Source organism: Marmota monax, unplaced genomic scaffold, assembly GCF_021218885.2.
Source record: "Marmota monax isolate L192 unplaced genomic scaffold, Marmota_monax_Labrador192_F-V1.1 WCK01_AAM20220418_F8-fsc00099, whole genome shotgun sequence".
In the NCBI taxonomy this organism is placed as follows: Eukaryota; Metazoa; Chordata; class Mammalia; order Rodentia; family Sciuridae; genus Marmota; species Marmota monax.
In genome coordinates this window covers 3,876,878-3,899,307 of record NW_026692126.1, presented here as the reverse complement: position 1 = coordinate 3,899,307, position 22,430 = coordinate 3,876,878, and the positions used below count along the sequence as shown (strand labels likewise).

General features: G+C 38.2%; 1 protein-coding gene across 4 annotated transcripts; it reads right to left on the bottom strand.

The window, feature by feature from the left end:
* Window positions 1-5: 5 nt before the first annotated feature.
* On the bottom strand, window positions 6-21,834 carry Ddx59 (DEAD-box helicase 59). Of its 4 annotated transcripts, XM_046464566.2 has the most exons (9): window positions 21,502-21,635; window positions 20,469-20,537; window positions 19,587-20,383; window positions 17,814-17,981; window positions 12,741-12,830; window positions 4,872-5,123; window positions 4,033-4,185; window positions 3,311-3,439; window positions 6-416 (listed from the first exon to the last, which is right to left on the bottom strand). In XM_046464566.2, exons 3-9 carry the CDS (start codon window positions 20,370-20,372, stop codon window positions 153-155), a joined length of 1,842 nt encoding a protein of 613 aa, XP_046320522.1. In that variant the 5' UTR covers window positions 20,373-20,383; window positions 20,469-20,537; window positions 21,502-21,635; the 3' UTR covers window positions 6-152. The 4 variants fall into 4 exon arrangements, with proteins under 4 accessions (XP_046320522.1, XP_046320514.1, XP_046320532.1 ...); XM_046464558.2 differs by lacking the exons at window positions 20,469-20,537; window positions 21,502-21,635 and adding an exon at window positions 21,679-21,834; XM_046464576.2 differs by lacking the exon at window positions 20,469-20,537 and having other exon boundaries at window positions 21,502-21,649.
* Between the last annotated feature and the right edge of the window lie 596 nt (window positions 21,835-22,430).

Here is a 22,430-nt window from a genome sequence, read left to right as displayed (position 1 = left end):
CAGTATTGCTTTACATGTTTTATTAAGTTAAAAAATCCTATCTTAAAGATTCTGTTTCATGAACATTATCGTTTACTCAAATTACACAGTAATAATTTATAGAAATTCTGCTGAAAATATGCAACAAAACTTATTCAAAGTGGCATAACAAATCATTTTTGAGAATTACTCTTATCATGTTTTCTAATAATGTCCATGAGATTAGCTCCTGTAACCACATCGTTTTGTGTCTGTTTATCTTTCTGCTGTTCCTTTCTCTTCTGGTCGTGAAGGTAGGGGGAATTTAATAACTGTGGAGGAAGGATAGATCCTGTGGGCTTTACTCTTTTTGCAATATCCCAGAAGAGTCTTTTTGAATTGTTATTGATGAAAGTAATTGCTGTTCCATTTTGACCTAATCTCCCCACTCTTCCAACCTGAAATAAAATGCAAAAAAGACATTTTCAAAATGCTCACATAAAACCTTAATGTCTCTTGAAAGAAAAATGAAGATTATTATTTAAAGAGGATTTGCTAAGATTGACATTCATTCAGATAGCAGTTTTTGAACTGTGTGTCTCTGCCTTTAAATATCAGTTCTTTAAATATTTTTAAAGAAACAACCCAAGTAAAAAACTGGAGTGATCACATATAATACAAGTAAGTATTGTTTGTGAAAATCATGTTTCAGTTATACCCGTGTGTGTGGTAGTAGTGGTGGGAAGAAGGTAATGATAAAAATATTTCTCACAGTGGGTGGGATAAGGTAAAAAAATTTTGGAAGCCTTACATCAACAACAAGAGGACCAGGCTGGGGCTGGGGCTCAGTGGCAAGAGCACTCGCCTAGCACACGTGAGGCACTGGGTTCAATCTTCAGCACCACATAAAAATAAAATAAAGATATTGTGCCCACCTAAAACTAAAAAATAAATATTTTAAAAAACTATTTGCTTTTGCATACTAAATACCTAATACGTTAGATTTAAGTGGATTCATTCTTTCATAGTTATTCTTCACTTTCACAGAATTAAATGGACACATATTTGTAATGAAAATCCACAGTAAGACCCCAAATCTACTTGTCTTCAAACATAAAATAAAAATGTACCGAGAAACTCTTCAGAAGAAGGAGAAATACAATCATTTCTGCTCTTAAATTGAAATGTAAGCCTTAAAGGTCTATATTTAATGCCCAAATCAATAGATGGTTTCTACCTACCAATATAAAAAGGCCTTTTTAATACTGTAAAAGAAGCCTCTAAAGAGCTTAAATGGGGGGGCTGGGGTTATGGCTCAGCGGTAGAGTGCTTGCCTAGCACATGCGATGCCCTAGGTTTAATCCTCAGCACCACATAAAAATAAACAAACAAAATAAAGGTATTGTGTACAACTATATCTCCGTACTTTTTAAATTTTATCTTGAGACAGGGTCTCACAGAGTTGTTGAGGCTGGTCTCAACTTGCCATCCTCCTGTCTCAGCCTCCCAAATTGCTGGATTACAGGCATGCGCCACCACACCTAATGAATGAAGCCACTTTGGACAATAGTCTGGCAGGTTCTCAAAATGTTAAACATAGAGTTACCAAATGAGCCTGTGATCCCATTCCTAAGGTACTAGTCCAGTAGAAATGAAAACATGTGGACACAAAAACTTGTACATCAACATTCACAGAAGCATTATTCATAGTAGCCAAAAAGTGGAAACTTTTGGCTAAACATCCAGCAACTAATGAATGAATAAACAAATGTGTGATACCGACACAGTGGACCATTACCTGGCAATAAAAAATGATGTACTAATATATACTACAACATGGGTGAACACTGAAAACATTATGCTTAGTGAAAGAAGCAAGTCACGGAAGACCACAAACATGGATGTTTGCAACAACATTATTTAATAAACTAGAAATATTCATTCATCAATAAAAGATTTTTAAAATAAATAACAGTATGTACACACAACATATTACATTGCAGCTATCAAAACAGAACAAGCCAGATTAAATAAGAACATTTAAAGAGAAAACAGTGTCTGCTCATACAGAAAGCACTCAATACACATTAACATTTATACCTATTATGTGTGCTGATAAGGAAAGATACCTAAGATATATTTAGTAAAGAAAGCAAGGCATAGAACAGTTGGTATGATGTGGTCCCATTTATGTATGTGTGGTATAAACATGTTCCTATATACATATGTATGTGTATATACACATGTGAGTAGATATGTATGTATAAATATGCGTGTATAAGTTTGTATATGTATATACATGTGTGTGTATGAAATTCTTTTTTTTTTTTTGTTACTGAGGATTTAACCCAGGTGTGCTTTACCACTAACCTACATCCCCAGAACTTTTTATTTTTTATTTTGAGACAGGGTCTCACTAAGTTGCTTAGGGCCTCGCTAAATTGCTAAGGCTGGCCTCCAACTTGTGATCCTACTGTCTCAGCCTCCCAAACAGCTGGGGTTACAGGTGTGCACCACCATGCCTGGTGAAAGTCTTTTTTTGAAAGAAAATACACTTCAATTACTTGAATAATCAACTCCTGTAGGATATTAATTCAATTCCCTGATGTGCAGGTAAATGAGGTGGTGCCAAAAAATAAATTAAAAAAAGAGAAGTACTTCTATATTATAAGTAAAAATAAAAGAAACAATGTATTATAGGCACTAAAAGCATTTCAGTGGATGATTCAAGCAAATGTGGTATTCAAAGGTGATTCTAAGAACATCAGAGAAAGGCTTCATTTGGCAGGTTTGTAAGTGATGCCCGAGAAGGAAGACAGGTAGCAGTCAGTAAGATAACGTGGCGCTAAGAAAAGGCTCTATTTCTGCTAGAAAGAGAAGCTATTGTTACCTTTGGCAGCAAAGGAAAGGAATGAAATTTTAAAAGGTGAAAGTCTAGAACCAGTAAGGATACAAAGAGGAGATGAAGACAAGATTCCTAAAAAAACAAATACTTTAAAGGATCAATTTTATTTTAGTCAAATATATCAATTTAAAACAATCTTTCAAAACAGTTTTCTTTTTCTGATTATAAAAGCCATTAATATGCTCTATGAAAAATAAAAAGAAATTTAATGTCTAAATTTTTTAAACTAACATTTTATGTAACTTACCTCCAGTTTTTTTAAAATGTATTTTAAGCATATACATAGCTAATGAAACCAAAATTTGGCTTATATTCATATATGTTTTAGGAACAAACATACATAGTTTTCTGTCCTGCCTTTTTTTTTTTTTTTTAACATAACACCATACTGACAATGCCCTCTCCAAAAAGATCATTAACAAAACGGTGGTAACAGAACTTTCGTACCTGATGCACGTACTCATCCATACTTGAAGGCATGTCAAAATTCACCACCAGCTTAACACTGATCAAGTCAAGGCCTCGTCCCAGGACCCCCGTGCTCACCACAACTTCATAGTCTCCTTCAAGTAATCCCTTTCCAAAACAGCAACAAAATTTATTATTCAGAATTCATTTTATGTGGTTTTATGCAATTCTCATACCTTTTTTTTTTTTTAGAGAGAGAATTTTTTTTTAATATTTATTTTTTAGTTTTTGGCGGACACAATATCTTTGTTTGTATGTGGTGCTGAGGATTGAACCCGGGCCACACGCACGCCAGGCGGGCAAACTTACTTACTTCAATATATTTTTGCAATGTCTTTCCAATAAACAAGTCTTCTCATATCTGAAACCTACACCATGGAACTGACTCTATTAATTTATTCAGGCAAATCTTTTTCAGAAGTAAACCTGCTCTGCTCTAGGTCAAAGCGTCCTGACTTCAGAAATGTTGAATTCTAATTTAGTAATCCATTTAGTACAATTCCTAGAGAACAGGGTTACTGTTCCCAAAACACAGAAGCCTGAGCAAGAGGAATAATTAACTTCATGATCACTGCTTGCCTGATGTTCTCACAGTCATTAAAAAAAGTCTGCTTTAAAAACCAGCTGGTAACATGTTATCTCTTGAAAGTGTGGCACAACAGATTTACTGCAAAGAGAAGATCCAGTATTTAATGTCAAACCTTCAATATGTTTTTCCTTTCCATTTGTGACTTCTCTGAATGTATAGATGTGCTTTTCAGACCTGTGACTTTCTGAACTGCCTCACTCAACAGATCTGCTCCTAGTCTGCAGTCTACAAATACCAGCACTGGAGGCTTAAAGAGTTTCTTATCCTGAAAAAATCAAAAACATTTAAAATTATTCACATAACATAATTTACAATGGTAGGTTTTTCTGAAAGCATTAGTACAAGCTAATTATTGAAAGGTTTATAAATATATAAATACATACTATTAAGGAGATAAAAGGTATGTTCTGTTAAAATGAATATTTTCTTTAAAATATGCATAAACCGAAGCCAGTCTTCCACCCCTCACAGTTTTCAATCATTAATATTGCAAATGTATATTAAAAAATTAAAGTGTAATCAGTGTAGTTCTAAAGGCTGCTCATGAGCCAATACAAGCCATATTTAACTCAATGCTGTGTGTGTAATTATGCTTGTGCATATCATCCACTTCACAAATTTCTGTTTAAATCAGCAACAGTTAAAAATTTCTCAAGGACAGAGGAGCCAAGAAATACTAAAATTTTTCAGAAAAAAAAAATTCTTGATGATAATTTGATACATAATAACTTTTCTATAACAAGGGTAAGACAAACCCACCCTGCATCAATATAGCATGTTTTCACAAATAAAAATTTATTTGATCCTCACAGAATTCTGACAGATAAAGCAATTCATTATTAAACATCTACCAAATTCCTCAAAAAGCTGAATCTAAATATCATTCCCTTTAAGAGCTGTGAAAAATGCAAACACAATCTACAAAACATGGTTGACTGCTTCATTACTCACATTTAAGATTTCAAATAGTTTTTTCTTCTTGGCTGGGTCTTCTACCCACAGGATAATCTGGCGCACATTGGCACAGGGTAGATTCTTTTCTCCTGCGATCACTCTCACAGGATTATGCAGAAGCTGGCTAGCCAGTTGTTCTATGCTAGCTGGAATTGTGGCTGAAACCAAAATGGTCTGACAATCATTTGGAATGTTTTCCAAAATGTCAAGCACTTGTTGTTGAAAGCCCATCTTTAGCATGGTATCAGCCTAAAATAAAAGCATTTTGAAGTTAGTCTTGCTTAACATTAAACAAGACTAATATGATTAAAAACATAAAAATTAAAAACACACAAGAAAATATACCAAAATGTCCAAAAACAAAGGATCAACAGGGAATCTTTTTTTTTTTTTTAGTGGTGCTGGGGATTGAACCCAGGGTCTTACACATACTAGGCAAGTGCTCTACTGCTAAGCTAATTGCTGGCCCTCAAAAGAGAAAGTTTTACATACAATTATAAACTGTACAACTAAATATTTACAACGACATACAAAGATTGCTGTTACAGCATTATGAATAATTGCAAAAAGTATACACATTCTAAGTATCCATCAATAGGGGACTTGGTAAATTATGATAAATCGATGTAACAACATTATGATGTCATGAAAAATGATCAGAAAGCCCTTTATTAGATAAGGAATGATTCTAGGGGAGGAAAAGCCAAGTACAGAACACTGTGGATAATACAATGCTATCATGTTACAAAATATTTTATGTGTATACACTCAAGAAACTTAATTGTTAACTGTTAACAAGGGAGAAACCTAGAGGGTTTATGGGGAAGCAATTTCACTTTTAAATTTTATTGCAAGGTTTTTATTTATTTATTTTTTACCATTAGCATACAGTTTATTTATAACAAAATATTATTTTAAATAAAAAATTTTAATGTTGAGGCTGTATGGTCTGAATGTTGGTATCCTCCCAAATTATTATGTTCAAGTTTTACCCCCAGTGTGGTAGTGTTATGAGGTGGGACCTTGAGGAGATAATTAAGTCATGAGGGTTCCAAGGCTGAAGGGAGCTGCTCTCCCCCCTGCTGTGTGAGGACCTAGCAAGAAGGCACCATCTTTAAGACAGAGACCCTTACTGGACATGGAATATGCTGGGGCCTTGATCTTGGATTTCTCAGTTTTCTGAACTGTGAGAAATAAATTTCTGTTGTTTATGATGGAATACTGAGAAAATGTACATGTGTACACACACAGAGTACATTCTGTAAACAACCCTCAATGATCCCCCCAAGTGCCACTCACCTCTCCTATCTGGGAGAAGCAGCCTCTAGGCCTTTAGAACTAAACTCCTTCTGCCTGTCTCTTACCAGCTCTGAAAGTTGTCTGCACCCGCTGTCTCCATTCCTCTGCTTTCTCACTTCCACTCACTGTTCCACCCACTACCCTCACCCCCTCACCTCACTGAAGCTACTCTCTTCCAGGTGGAAGTCATTACCCATGAGCCCAAATCAAAGAGAGTCTCTATTTTTACTTTTTTAAATAATAGAATATGCTCACTGTAGAAAACTTGGTAGACACAACAAAGCAAAAAGAACTAAATTCACAATGCAGACATGACCTCCTCCCTTACTTTCAGTCAGTCTCTGAGGTGTGTCTAGAAATGCCTCTCCCCACTCCCACCCCACTGCTCTGTGAACCAGTCTTCTGGCTTCTTGGCTATTCTTCTCATCCAGAATACCAGTCTGATTATAGTACATTCCTGCTTAAAATCCTTTGAGGGTTCCCAATGTGTACAGATTAAAGTCTGAACTCTCAAGGCCTCTTACAAACCACACACAGGAGGAAATATCTGAAAAGAAATTACACTAATTATGGTTATTCTAAGGTGGTAGGGATATGCACCCGTCCCCATCCATTTGCCGATTCATCTTCAATGTGCATGGATTACTCATAAAACATAGTTGCCATTCAAAATGCATGATGGGCATAAACAAAAATTTTTAAAAACCATCAAAAACAGAGAAAAAATACCAGAATAGAAAAACCACAAGTAGCAAGGATAATTATACAAATACAATATTCATGTGTTGAATCTCCATTTAAATTGCATTATTTTGAAAGTATGAATCAGACATTGGGGAAACCTTGCTCGTTTTTATTATTTATTTTTTAGTTGTAGGTGGAGACAGTATCTTTATTTCATTTTTATGTGGTGCTGAGGTTTGAACCCAGTGCCTCACATGTGCTAGGCAAGCGCTCTACCACTGAACCACAACCCCAGCCCCAAACCTTGCTCTTTTTATACCTTAGTTTTCTACTTATAAATTCATTTCCTACTTTACAGGGATGTTATCAGGTTAAAATGTAAAAAACATACTTGTAAAAAAATTCTTCAAAATAAAAGTACTACATAAATATAAGGTGTTATAAACATTAGAACCACTTAAAACAAAGCTACTCAGAAATGCAATAGTAAGTGGTAAACGGTATAAGAGATGAGAAAAAGAGGTTGACACAAGTGTTCCCTAATTGTAAAACAAACTTTGCCCAACTTTTCTGAAAAATGTTTTTGATATTGCTTACATTTCTTCATTACTCGTGACTTCCTTAATGTGTGAGAATGTGACTTCTACCTCTATTCACGGTCCTAGGGATAAACATTTAATGGTCAAATCATTACTGAGTAGCTAACTGTGGTTCAGAATTCATATGAACTGAGCATTTACTATGTGCCAAGGACCTTTCCAAGTGCCATACATATCCTCATAATAATCCTGTGAGGTAAGCATTGTTATGACCCCCATTTTACAGATGAGGAAACAGGTATATCATACAGAATAATAACAAGTTATTAAGGGACAGTGGCAATCTGGCTTTAGAACCTGCATTATAAATATGAAGCTGAAATGCTGGTTGTCAGGTGGTCAAGGCACACAGAGACCCCACTTCCAAAGAACTTATGTCTAACAGGGAAACAGATATGTCAACCCAAACTGACAAAATTCATACACTTGAAATACGTATTTAAATTACCCATAACATAATTACCACCATCTCCTTCAAATACTTACATTCTTCCCTCATGGATTTTCTCCTCCCTAGTGGCTACTCTTTTTTTCAGACTCCTTCTTTTCTGCCTGGTCTCTGTACGTTGGACCACCTCTGTACCTGGAAAGCCTCATGGGCTGCGTCGCGGGACTCCTTTGCTTCCTCATCTGTATTCTCCCTAGATAACACTAACATGTTCCATGGCTCTGAATACCATATACACATCAGAGTCCCCAAATCTTATCTCTGGTCACAACTGCTTCTCAGCAAACAACTGCCAACTTAACATCTCCACTTGGATCAAACAGGCCCCTCAAATTTAACATATTCATAACAGAATGTTTTATTTCCTCCCTATTCCAGTACACATCTGGTGAAATGACATCATCAGAAGTCCCTACCTCATCTCCTCTTCATTAATCACCTCCTCAGTAACAATGCTGTTAACACACTAACACATCCCAGTGCGGTCACTTTTCTCCAGCTCACACTGGAGGTGCTGCTCCTATTCCTGTCATCTTCCCTCCATGACGCATTCTCCTCAAGCAACCAGAAGGCTTCTTCAAGAATACAAATCAGATCTTATCACTGCTCTACTCAAACCTGCTAGTAGTTTCCCATCACACTTAGAGTAAAATCCAGCCTCTCACCAGGGCCTTGAAGTCCTACAAGCCCTCATGCTGTATACTTCTCTAACTTTATCTCCCACCACTATCCCTTATTGTCCTTGATCCCGCTACACCAGCCTTCTTTCTGCCCCCAAATAACCCACACCAGCCTCATGTCAGTGCATGTGCAATGGCTGTCCTGTCTAAAACAGTCTTCCCTCCACATGGACCTCCACATGGCTGGTTCCTTCTCATTCAGATTTCAGCATAAGTCACCTTCCCAGAGAGCTCTGAACTACCAATCTAAGGTAGCCCACCAGTTGTCTCTGTCACATTACTTTGGGTGGGTACAACTGCCACAGCCCCATGAGGCAGAACACTCATCTGTAGTACTTTCCACTGTAGACTCAAAGCCAAAAGTAGTATACAGCACATCAAAAGCCCTAAAAATGCATTTCATTAATAAATGAGCATTCCTTAATTCTAAGACCAAACAAGCACCTAACTACATGTCAGGTAACTTACTAGTCAGTGTGTCCTAAACCTCTCTGAAGGTAAAAATCACCTGGAGTGAGTTTTTAAAGATTCCTAGGCTCCAACTTAGAACTACTGAATCAGAATATCAAGTGAGAGTCTGATCTTGTATTATATTCACCAAGCATGCCAGGTGATTCCTATCATTAGGGAAACTTGGGTAAATACCATGCTTAATTACTGGGATACGGCTGAGAACACAGTGTAAGAAAAATAACAAGTTCTGTGTACAGTTCAACAGAGCAGACAGGAAAGAAAGTCTAAAGCCTGCCTGGGAGAGTGAGGGGTGGTTTCAGAGCCACAGACACTCACAGAAGATAAATGTGTCAGGAGAAAATTCTAGTCCAAAGGAAAGGTCTCACTGGAGACACAGAAAGGCAACAGAGCAGAGTTTTTAAATTTCAAAGGGATTATCTTGGTTTTCACCCCTGGTCATTCCTGTGTCCTAACCCTTCTCTTGAAACAGTGGCTTCTCTCCTTCAAGGACAGCATTCATTCTCAGCTCCTCTCTGGTCTCAGATTACTCTGTTTACTGCTTTGTCTTCCAAACAACCAAGCCATGTCTCTCCAAGCTCCCTCTCTTAGAGAAACCATCATGTCAAGTGAATTCTAGTGCACGCTTCTTACACATACAGTTTCACTTAGTCCATCATCCACACAAAATTCAACATTCTCAAGCCAAACTTAAATAGTATCACCCAAACCCAGCAGTTACCCACGTACCCTTTTCTAAAGTTAAAGGCACAACTTATAATTTATGGAGTCACCTCTGTCACTGCCTTCTTCTGCTGCTCTCATATTAAGTCATCAGGAGACTCATAAACAATTATAGTACTCTCATTTAACCCTTCAGTCCTACTGCCTCCACCCTGTCCCTGACCCCTTCACCCCTTGTCTGGATTGCTGGCTGCTCTGTCTCAGATTCTTTCTTCTTTAATTTCTCTTGAACAGAGAAGCAGAGTAACCTTCCTAAACCACCACTTTCAACATATTATGCCCCAACTCAATAATTTAGAAAGCCTCATTGTCTCCCACATGAAATCCAAATTCCTCTGACTCCCTTTTAGGGTCCTCTATAATTTGACTCCACCCTAACCACCCAACTTTACTTCCTATTGTTTCTTGGGAAGAATTCCTCAAGCTGATTGGTCTCTTTCCTTTTTCCTCCACACAGGTAGTTGGACTTTCTAGCACTGTCTCTTCACTTGGAATATTTGATATATCCTTTATTTTCTGAATCATGTTCCCCCTTTTGAGGCCCAGGCTAAATGCCATTACCTCTAAGAAGCCATGTTTTACAGTGCCAATGGGTTTACTCTCATTTCTCCTTCTGATCTTATTTGTCCTGGACAATGGGCAAACTATATACAGTCCTATTATTTTACCAACAGCTTTTATCAGTGGCAAATGAAGGCCCTCAGGATAAAGTCCAACTGTTACCAGTTTTTGTAAATAAAGTTTTGCAGGGGCTAAGGACACAGCTCAGTGGTAAAGCACTTGCCTGGAATGGGTTCAATCCCCAGCACACACACACACAGTCACTGTCATGCTGTATATGTGTATGGACTAGCCGCGACAGAGACCACGATGGCCCCCAAAGCCTACAATATTTACTATCTGGTATTTTACAGAAAGCATTTGCAAACCCTGCCCTATCTCATCCATTTGAGTACTATTGTTATCTTGGCAGATAGGATAATGTTCTTGCCTTTCGTTCTTCAATAAGATTTCAGCAGGTATTCAAAACTCTATAACTCCTATCAAACTTATCCAGGAGCTGGGACAGGGGTTGCATGTGACAGGCACTCAGTGCAGGTACTTGCTGAACAGGTACTTCTTTTACATTAATGGATGAAATCTTATTAACCAAAGGAAATGAAAATGCTCTGAAGAGAACTGAGAATGAATGGAACATAACTAAATTCCATACAAGAATCTTTTCTCAGCCAGGTGCGGTGGCGCACGCTTGTAATCCCAGCAACTCAGGGGGCTGAGGCAGCAGGATTGCAAGTTCAAAGCCAGCCTCAGCAAAAGTGAGGCACTAAGCAACTCAATGAGACACTGTCTCTAAATAAAATATAAAATAGGGTGGGGATGTGGCTCACTGGTTGAGTGCCCCTGAGTTCAACCCTTAGTACCAAAAAAAAAAAAAAAAAAGAATCTTTTCTCAGGCTCCAATGATATGGAGAACTTTGGAACATGAGTTTAACAACAAATGGAAATGTAGTCTTATGGGCAGTTTAAATCTGATGATCACATGCAATAAATGAGTTCCACAAACAGACAATAGCAGGAAAATGCTGACTTAGCAGATATTTTAAACTATTGAATAATATAATCTTACATTCTTTAGGACTTTTTAGTCTATGATGCTGAGAGCCATTGCCAAGTAGGAATGACACATGGCAATTTGTCAGCCTACCCAATGTTGCTTAGAGGAAGGACTCTCCATATTGACCCAGGTCATTTGCAGTGACATTGCATGTAAGGTGACCTTGCTCAAGGACCAGGGCGGATCCAGGTTTAGGGTGTATCCTGCTGGGATTAGGGAGTATCCTGCTGCTTCAGGCGCACCCGCTCCTTGAGTTCCCGTTGAGTTCTCACGGGATTCAGAGAGTATTTGGGATTTTGCCCAGAACGTGGATTTGGCCCAGAACGTGAATTTCCCCAGAATGTGTGTGTAAAGTGCCAGTGATAGTTCAAGAATAAAGAGTTGCTGTTTGAATCTACAAGGTGTGTGGTGGCTCGTGATTTTGTGCCCAGCCAGACTGCGGCACTATGAGACATCTCTGCAACCATTCTTCATTCTGGCCACTGCTCTAGAAGATTAAGTAACTTACAAAGTTTCATAGGATGTGGTGCAAATGTCTAAACCTTGGTCTTCAGAGTCTTTGCTACATTTCTTTCCACATCCTCCAGTACCCCACTGTTACTTACTTGGATTTAGAAGGCATACCAGGATGCTATCACTGATCAACATCTGGCATTCCACATTTCTATCATTCCTGGGTAACATCAAAACTCTACTCTATCACTTCTGGTGGGACCTGTGTGAAGTTACACATGCCCTGCAAGCAGGAATGGAATATACCCAGTGTGGGCTGGTACATGGTTCTGTATTCTCATGCTTGTGTGTATGATGAAATATGACATAATATTTATAATAATAATGCACTTACTTTACCTTCTTATAGAAGCCCAAAATATAAAATGCCTATAATGGTATACTAACAATGAAAATCATAACCACGAGTGCCTATGACCACACAGAAAAAAAGAAAGAAAAAAGGTCACCCAACTAAGAATTATTTAGCTACCTCCTCCACAATTCCTGGTAATAATTATATGTCACTGATTCCCCTACTTTTGCAGACAAATGATATGAAGCATCAAATGTTTAAAAAATTTATCACTAAGAAGATAGTACCAGTTGAACTTATGTTTCCTGTCAATTAGGAAAAGACAGTTCTGGTTTAATTTTAGCGATAGCTCTACATAGGAAATAGCTTAAGTACCACTACTGTAATTTTTTAAAAGTCATGGAATTTTTTTCTCTGTGGAGAAAATGCCCTACATATACAATGGAATTTTATAACTATAACATACTTTATTAATTTATAACATAATTTATGAGTTATACAAAATTATGTGACTAATATTTTTAAACACCACTACTTACCTCATCTACTACTACAATTTTTATTCCACCAAGTGCTACAGAGTTCTGTTTTATTATATCCAGAAGTCGCCCAGGGGTTGCTATGATAACCTGAATAAAAGAGAAAAAACAAATTTAAGAATTAGACAACATTTACTCATTTATTCTATTTTTATTGAGTGACTAATATGTGCCAGACACTTGCTAAGTACTCAGAATTCATTGGTAGAGAAGTCAGACATAGTTTCTATTCTCAGAAAACATGGAATATAAACGAAGAAACAAAAAATGCTAATGAGATAAGTATGGTGTTGGGAGTTGCCCTGGCTCCAAAGACTAACTTCCCCATCCCCCAAGAAGAGCTGTCCAACAGTGAGCCCTGCTGGCTCACATGATCCTGCCGTCCAATGGCTGAGCTGGCTCACATGATCCTGCCGTCCAATGGTGAGCCCTGCTGGCTCACCTGATCCTTACCCACCAATCAGACTAGCCCTGCTGGCTCACCTGATCCTTACCCACCAATCAAAAAGCACCCCATGCCAACTGTCAAACCACCCCCGGATCTATAAATATGCAGAGCTGTTCCTCAAAAAACAGGCATTTTCTCCCACAGCAAGCCTTGATTGTTTTTTTTGTAAGGTATACAATAAATGGAGGTATCTGTTGTCAGTCCTACCTTAAACTTGAGCTCAAACTACAGAATCAGTGGTAGTCTGCAAGGTGAGTGGTCCAGGCAGAAAGAAAGCATCTATACAATTTCTGAGACTGGGAGACCACTGAGGCCTACAGCTGGTAAGGGAGGTGTGTAATGGAAAGTGAGGCTTGAGGATTGGTAAGGACAAGAAAGGGGCTTGTAGGCTGGCTGACAGCTAGTTGGCTCTGTGAATAAATGCAAATTCCTTAACCTCTGAATAAATGCAAATTCCTTAACCTCTTTGGGCCTATTATTTCTTTCCTCTTTTTTTTTTTCCTCCTTTTTTTCTGGGTACCAGGGATTGAACTTAACTACTGAACCACATCACCAGCCCTTTTCATTTTTTGTTTTGAGACAGGGTCTTGCTAAATTACCTAGGGCTTTGCTCAGTTGCTGAGGCTGGCTTGAACTTTCAACCCTCCTGCCTCAGTCTTCTGAGCTGCTGGGATTACAGAGGTGTGCCACCATTATTTCTTTTATAGTTAAAATGCTGGGTACAATGATTTCTATGTTTATTCAAGGCTCTTAAGAGTTTTATAATATATTACTTAAAGTAGTAGCTAAAAGTAGGGGCTCTTTAGTAAAACTTCAGCAACAACCCTACTCTTTAGTATTTAATAATGGTGTATCTGTTCTCTCACCCAGAAAATGAAAATGATAATAATTATTGTGACAATTAAATGAGAGTGCCTGGTACAAAAGTAGAATTACACATGATCTAATAAATTTAATTGTATTCCACTTTTCAAATATATAACAACAGAATGGTAAAAAGCACTGAGGATGATAAAATTTCAGGGTTTTAAGGATCTGTGTCCTAGAACTATAAAGTTCTGCTTAGGTACCTCAGAAACATCACAAATATTCAAATCAATTTTAGTTATTTCGAGTTGAGTTTACTTCTTCTATTCTCTTCTTCCTATCTGCTGGTTTGAGGTTATAAATTCTTTTTTCATTTTTGCAGTGTCTTCCCTTGCATTTTAACAAATATATAATTTAATAAAATATTAAGATAATTAAAACTTTTATATTATTTTCCTGAATAGTCAAGGATAAATGCTTTAACACCATCCAATTTTGGCCAGTATTTACCTATGCCACACCTTTCTTTCTAGAATTATTTATCTGTAGAATATCTCAGTTTGAAAGCTCCTTCAGATGGTAATAACTCTTGCAGTTTTGTTTATCTAAAAGGGTCTTTATTTTGCCCTAGGTCTTGAAAAATGTTTCAGTGTTTTTTTCTCAGAGAGCACTGGGGAATGCACACAGGCTGGTGGGAGAGGTAGGAGTGGCAGCAGGAGCAGAAGAGGGCTAGAGCCTGAGGGGTGGAAGTGGAGTGGAACCTAGTGAGGAAGCATCACCGTGTGGGAGGGGACAGTGTGTGTGGTAGGACAGGTCAAATCAATAACTAAATAAAGAAAAGTGGGCTGGGGCTGTAGCTCAGTGGTAAAGCACTTGCCTCGCATGCATGAGGCACTGGGTTCTATCTTCAGTATCACATAAAAATAAATAACTATACCATGTGTTCATCTACAACTAAAAAATTAAAAAACAAAAAAAGTGAGTGGCTGGTTTCCCCTGTAAGAATTACAAATATGGAAACAAACAAAAAAAAGAAACTTAAATGAATTCCTGTTGTGTTGAATTAGAACTGTAACTATTAACATGAACTCATTATCTCATAGTCTCCAATAACTACACACAGAAAAACACACACTTATATTTATCCCCCAGATCTATTTACTACAAGGTCCTAAAAGCAGTAATAGCCCAAACACAATGAGCATGGGGAGAACTCAATCTTGATTTCTAAATACAATTCTCCACCAAAGGAGCCAGGGTCTTTGGAAAGACATGCCATGCTGTGTGAGGGAAGAATAAGGCAAGCACAGAATCATGGGGATATCATTAAAGGGCACAGAAAACAACTTGAAGGTACTTCTACTGGTCAAATCAGCGACAAGTGGAATAACAAACAAATAATGACCATAATAGATTATAAACTTCTGAATAAAATAGGAAATGATGAGTCCATACTGGTATAAATAAAATAAATGAATAAAATAAAAGTTTGGTGAAACAAATTTACATATATCTAAGTACTCCTCCCAAAATATTTACTAATAACAAAGAAAAAAAGGGAAACTTTAAGTTGCTTTTTTTTAATCTTTATTTTATTTATTTATTTTTATGTGGTGCTGAGGATGGAACCCAGGGCCTCCTACGTGTAGACGAGTGCAATCCCAGCCCTTACATTTACTTAACAGATACTATCACCCAGAAAAGACAGACTGAAATCTGCCACCTAAATGGATGCAATTAAAAAAAATCAAAGCATCTCTTCTGTAAAATTTCTATCAAAGGTATGCTGAATCTAATCAATTAAGGGATATTCTTTAAAGTAAGCAGACTGTAAATCTTAGAAATGGTAAGATCATGTCAAAACCAAAAAGACTGAGGAACTGTTCTAAACTGAAGGAGATGACAGAGACATGACAACTAAATGCAATTTGATTTTGAATGGGATTTTTGTGCTATTAAAAAATGGGACAATTATAAAAATAAGAGTCTAAGGTATAGATGATTATCAATGCCAATTCCTGATGTATTCTAATATCAATGTTAATTTCCTGATTCTATAATTGCATTGTGGTTATACAGGATAATGTCTTTGTAGGAATGATACTGTAAGATACATGGGGCATCAAATTAACAATGTACTTCCAAGAAGCTTGGGGGAACCGAGGTTTGTATAGTGTACTGGCCACCTTTTTTTAAGTTTGAGACTTAAAAATAAGTGAAATACAGTGAAAACACTGTACCCAACCAAATGAGCTACTACATGCTGCAAGCTGGAGATTACTACCAATGCATTAAATTATTTATTTTAAGAATGAGAACGCAAGATTAGTTACTTAAAAGCTGTTTAGAATTTGCACCTACATACCTATTATATTCTATGCAACAAAAATAAATTTAATTCAGAGGCTGATGTGAATTATAATAACCCAATTTCAAATTTATGTCCATCAAAATATTTTTTAAATAATTTATTTTTTAGTTTTAGGTGAACACAATGTATTTATTTTACATTTATGTGGTGCTGAGGATCGAACCCAGTGCCTCATGCATTGCAAGGCCAGCACTCTACCACTGAGCCACAAACCCAGCCCCAATCAAAATATTTTTAATGTTTACTTTATAAAATACATTGTTAAACTTATAATTTTATATTAATAAAAAAATATTTATCTGTTTTATATATTGAAGGTCCATGCTAAAAAATCATTGATCCAATGTCCCATTATTAATCTGTAATGTCTTACAATTATATTTTACATTTTTTTTTTTTTGGTACCAGGGATTGAACACAGGGGCACTCGACCACTGAACCACATTCCCAGCCCTATTTTGTATTTTATTTAATCAGGGGCTCACTGAGTTGCTTAGCGCCTTGCTCTTTGCTGAGGCTGGCTTTGAACCCACAATCCATCTCAGCCTCCCGAGCCACTGGGATTACAGGTGTGTGCCACCACGCCTGGCACATGTTTTAAATCTATCAAATACACTTCATTTTATCTTCACAACATTCATATAAGAAAGGCTATAGAAGTCCCTGAATACTGCAGAGCTTCATGCCAGTGGATAAGTAACTGTTGATGCTTCCTCTAACAGTGCTCCCACTGTCTCCCCGGTATCTCAGTTCCTCCCCTGGGATTCGAGGAGCTCTATAATTACCTTCAAAATTGAACAATTGATGCTCAGAAGAGCAGGGAGCCTCCAGGACCCAGTCCCTGCACTAAGGCTACCGTCCACTGTGGTCAGCATATGTGCCAATCCTTTCATTAAAATTTTTACTTTAAAGGCAGGTATCTTCACCTCTATTCAAACTCAAGAAAAGTGAGGCTTGGGGAAGTTAAGTAATTTATCTACAGCCATATTACTACCTAATTTCCAAAGCTATAACTAGACCACACTGCTTTTACATACTTTTGTATCTCAGAATATATAGATTATAACATAATAGCATAACTAAGGAAGGAATAGAGTCAGATAAATTAAGCCTTCAATTCTAGCGACTATAATTTATTGACTATGGATCTTTCACCTTCTCAACCATAAAAGATGGGATATACCAACCTATATCCAGAGCAAATGTGATGGTTAAATGGAATAACCTATGTGAAAATATCCAGCAGCATTTGGCATACAACAGGCACTCAATAAACTGTGCTTCTCTCCTATATAAAATGAACTTTAAAAAAATATTTAGTCTTAAACAAGAATTTTAAAGCTACATAAAACCACACTTACTCCTCAAGGGGGAAAAAACCCCAACTATTAGCTCCTATATCTCTTATAAAACTTTTTCAAAGACATTATATCAAATGGATGCTTACCTTCACATGTTGTCGCAAGCGATAAAGTTGTGGAGGTAAAGGCAAGCCCCCTACAAGAAGCACAGTCTTCATTCGTGGCAGACCACTCATCAGTTCTTTAGCTTGTCTCTCTATCTGAATGGCTAACTCTCTCGTTGGTGTAAGAACAAGTGCAGATGGAGTTTTTCTCTGCAAAGACAAGAAAGGCAAGTCAGAAACACTAGCAATTAATTCCTGCTGATATGGAAAAAAATCACCACAGTGATTTCAGGAACATTTCCCTTCTGTTTCCATCAGCCCAAGAGATACAAGCTCTCCTGCCTTCTGATCATTGCATGCAGGTTTTGCCTCCAATGACCATCATAAATTGAATCCATTTCTTATATAATACAGATACACAATTAAAGATCAAAACTGGGGGAAGGGAGAGGTGTTCATTGTCACCAAAGTGGGAAAACTGAGGGATTGTTCCTTGTTAACTGGATCCTGCAATCTTTAGCCAGCCTTCTCTATAGAGAAAACCCAATAGTCACCAGGAAGATACTGTTGAAATTTGGCATTCTACCTATTATCTTTCCCTCTCAGCTCTCTTGTAGATTCTTCCATTGTGCAAAAAAAAAAAAAAAAAAAAAAAACTTTTATTTTTTATATATGTGTATATCCACATCTTATTTTCTGCCTTCTAGTTCTATTTTGGTCCTCTAGTATTTTGACCTATATTTTCTCCTATTGTTCCCTACCACTCTTTAGATTTCCAAATATTTCTCCTTTTCCTTTCTTTGGCCCATATTTTTCACTCTTTTCCTTCCCTGCCATACGTCAGAGCTCACAAGCTCATCAGTATAGGTCAAGCATCCCCAATCTGAAAACCTGAAATCCAAAACATTTTAAGCACCAACATGATGTTCAAAAGTTTCAGATTTTGGAGCATTTTGTATTTTGGATTTTTTAATTAGGGATGGTCAACCTGTAATATCTATGAAAATGTTTCAAAATCAGCAAAACTTTTAATCACTTCTGGTCCCTAGCATTTCAGATAAAGGATATTCACTGTATTTGGAATCATTACTCAAAATGTTTGTCAAGTAAATTATCTGTGAAAGTTCTTTATACACTGTAAGCTAACAAGCAAGATAAGGTGGTACTATTTCAGGATGGACCATGGATCATATTTAAGGGTATATTTTGAAACTCGTATTATACAACAGGGTTGCAACTTTGATAGACAGCAGTTCCTTCAAAATACAAAATCCAGGGCTGGGGATGTGGCTCAAGCGGTAGCGTGCTTGCCTGGCATGCGTGCGGCCCGGGTTCGATCCTCAGCACCACATACAAACAAAGATGTTGTGTCTGCCGAAAACTAAAAAATTCTCTCTCTCTCCCCCTCCCTCTCCTCTCTCTTTAAAAAAAAAAAAAATACAAAATCCAAGGAGGCTTAAGTGACACATAAACTGCAGCTCATGTAATCAGCAGAATTTTTTCCACGAGATCAAAAGCTTATTCTATTAAGAGATAATCTGCTGAAAATATAGGTTTTGTAAATAATTTTTTAGACCTTCAATACAGAGATCTTTGATTCAATTTAAAATGGAAAAATTCTCTAAAATTATGTTTTGCATATGAACTATAAGAAGCAAAATCAGGAGGCGCTCCAGTGGCTAAAATTATAAATACCTAGTTTCAACTTGCATTTTTAAAATGGTTAAGAATGAAACATAAAAAAAAAATTAAAAAGGATGAAACGGCAAATATGTCATTATTTTTAATAATAATACATGCAAACTCTATAAATACCTCAAATAAAGCTCGGATGATAACAGGAAGAAGAAAAGCAGCTGTTTTTCCTGAGCCAGTATCTGCACTGGCCAGAATGTCTCTCCCCAGAAGACCCACTGGAATCATCTGCATTTGGATGGGGGTTGGCACTTCATAGCCCGATTTCTTCAAGTTGTTATTTAAGGCCTCAGGGAAACCACAATGTTCAAAGTCAATAATGGGCCTTGTGACTTCTTGCCCTTGAACTAAAATTCCTAGCTGCTGTTTAAGATTTTCAATCTGGTCCTCCTGAAGGTTCAAAATAAAGGGGTGTTCTTTGTAGACATAAACATCATCAAGTGGAGAAGGCTCTGGCTCAGAACCAGCTTTCTGCCGACTACTCAGTTTTAATTTCTCATCCTTTTCCTTAACCTGGAGAAGATGTTTCGCTTTACACTCTAAGCTACACACATCTTCATCTGTCTTATCACAGATATACTCTCCATAACGGCCACAGACAACACAGACAGGCTCCCCAGGTTCTGCCCAGCGCTGTGTTTTAGAAAATGACTTCACAGGCTCTTCAGCACCCTGTTCAGGTCCTACCAAGCCTGCCTCAGCCAACTGGCCAGCAGGACTGGGAAAGGAGCCTGATTCGCTTCTGGGCCTGTCTGGTGCAGTGGTTTCTTTTGAAACTAAAGCATCAACATCTCTGCCTTTGTCCAAATGAAGGTCTTCGGCTTCTGGCTTAATTTTCTTAGCAACACAACTTTTGATGTCATCATTAGCATTCCTCTTGATTTTGAGAGATCTTGGAACAAACATCCTTCAATATTCTGTTGAGAAAAGGGTAAGAAATATTTTACCCTCAATTCAGTTTACGTATAAAGTACCACATGATTATGTGTCCCAAGGTTTTACCTCAAGGGAATAGTGAAGATGACATGGCATTACTTCACACCTAGCTTTTCTTCCATTTATCAGTTTCTTCTGGTTAAAAACAAAAACAAAAAACAGTCTTTTCTTTACACACATGAGCAGTAGAAATACTGCACACATTGCTCAACCTAGCCCTGGTGTGCCGAGTTTACTTCTATTCATTGATTACTTGCATTTTGATTCAGATATTATAGAAATTCTAAAGTAAATACTTCTTCAATATTTTCACAAAGAAAACTGAAGGGATACTTCACAATTAGAATCTTTAAAATCAAAACCACAAACCATAGAGAAAAATGTTGTTATTTTTAAGTAACATTTATGCACTGCTTATTTTGTACCAGTGTTTAGTGCCTCACCTAATCTTCACAATCATGTAAAGTAGGTTAGTGTGTAAAGTAGGTTAGTGCGTAAAGTAGGTTAGTGTACATATTATATATATTATATTTTATATACCATATTGCAAAAATTACATAACACGATATAGTATAATAAAATATATCAACGTGCATATAAATATTCATATATATAAACACATTTTACACATAAACTCAGCCACCTAGAGATGAAGTTTATCACACGTAAAATGCCTGAGGCCCAGCATTCTGGCTCCAGAACACAAGCTATTTTTTACAAAAAGAGCTTACAAATTATGTTTGTAAAATTACAGTAATTGGGAAAGATCACTTTTAATTAATTTAAGGACTATCAAACATACTAATATTTTTCTAAAAAAAAATTATTGGCATAAATTGCCAGATTCCATTTTCCGGGCCGGGGTAGGGGGAGAATAAAACGCAATGAGGGTCCAGAATGAACATCCTAACTCTCTGGAGTAAAGGGGTGGGTGGGGACAGCTCTAAGCGAACAAGGAATAGCTCAGAATACGAAGTCTTCAAATGACGAAATCGAACCGGCTCGGGAAGGGCGGGCAGCCTCGAGGCCTCCAGTTCTCGCCAACGCCCCCCGCACCCTGGCGCGTTCCCAGACCCTCCCCACAGGCGTCGCCTCCCACCTACACCCGGCGGCCGCGCACCCGGAGGCGCGCGTACGTCACGGCGCTGCTAGGAAACGCGACGGGTGGGGCGTCGGGTTCCGGACGGAGGCCCGGACTCCGCTCTGCAAGGGTGGAAAGGGAAACTGATTTGGGGGGCCCACTCTGCTGCGGCGGCCTCTTGCCCCGGTTCCTCACCCGCGCGGACCGGATGCCGCATCTGCTTCCTCTCCGGGCCGGCTCACCCTTTCAGGCGCTGGGCCGGGCCGGCTACGGACAAGGCCGAAATGCGGCCCGCACGATCCACCTCTCCGGGTTTTGGAAGGGGCCGGGCTCCTGCACGGCGGAGGGAAGGGGCGGGGCTTGGCGAGGAGGGAAGGGGCCGGGAAGCTCCGCGCTCTTTCTACGCCCCTCCCCGGCTCCCGCGGACTGTCAATCTCTGAGCCGAGCTGGAGCTGAGCAGGTTCTGTATGGAGTGCCCAGTTTGGGAATCCTTTGGGGAGAATTTACGTAATCGAGTAGGCCGGGACTGGCGAAAAAGTCAGACCCGCGCGGAAAGACGCAAGAGGGTGGCGCTGGGGCCTGGCATACTTGGAAAGTGGGAAGTTTGAGCGTGACAGGGAGGGGCAGAGGCCCCGTTCGGCCGGAAAGCGCCGTTCCTCCTTCAGCTGGCACGAATGAGTTGAAAAAGTAAACAGTGCACTTAATGGGTAGCATTTAATATACAGAGTACTGTTTCAACCACCACCATACTCCACGTTAGCACCAAGAAAGAGCCCAAAATGAGACAAAAAGGCACAGGCTACACACACATCAGGGTTCTTGGTCTCTGTGGGTTGCCTTTCTCTGCCTTCCCAGCCTCTGGAGCTCTCTCCCAGGAAGCTAGTGGTTGAGAAGGGGAAAGTGGGAAAGGAGGAAAGTAAAGGTTAATAACTTGGGGTGTATTCTTA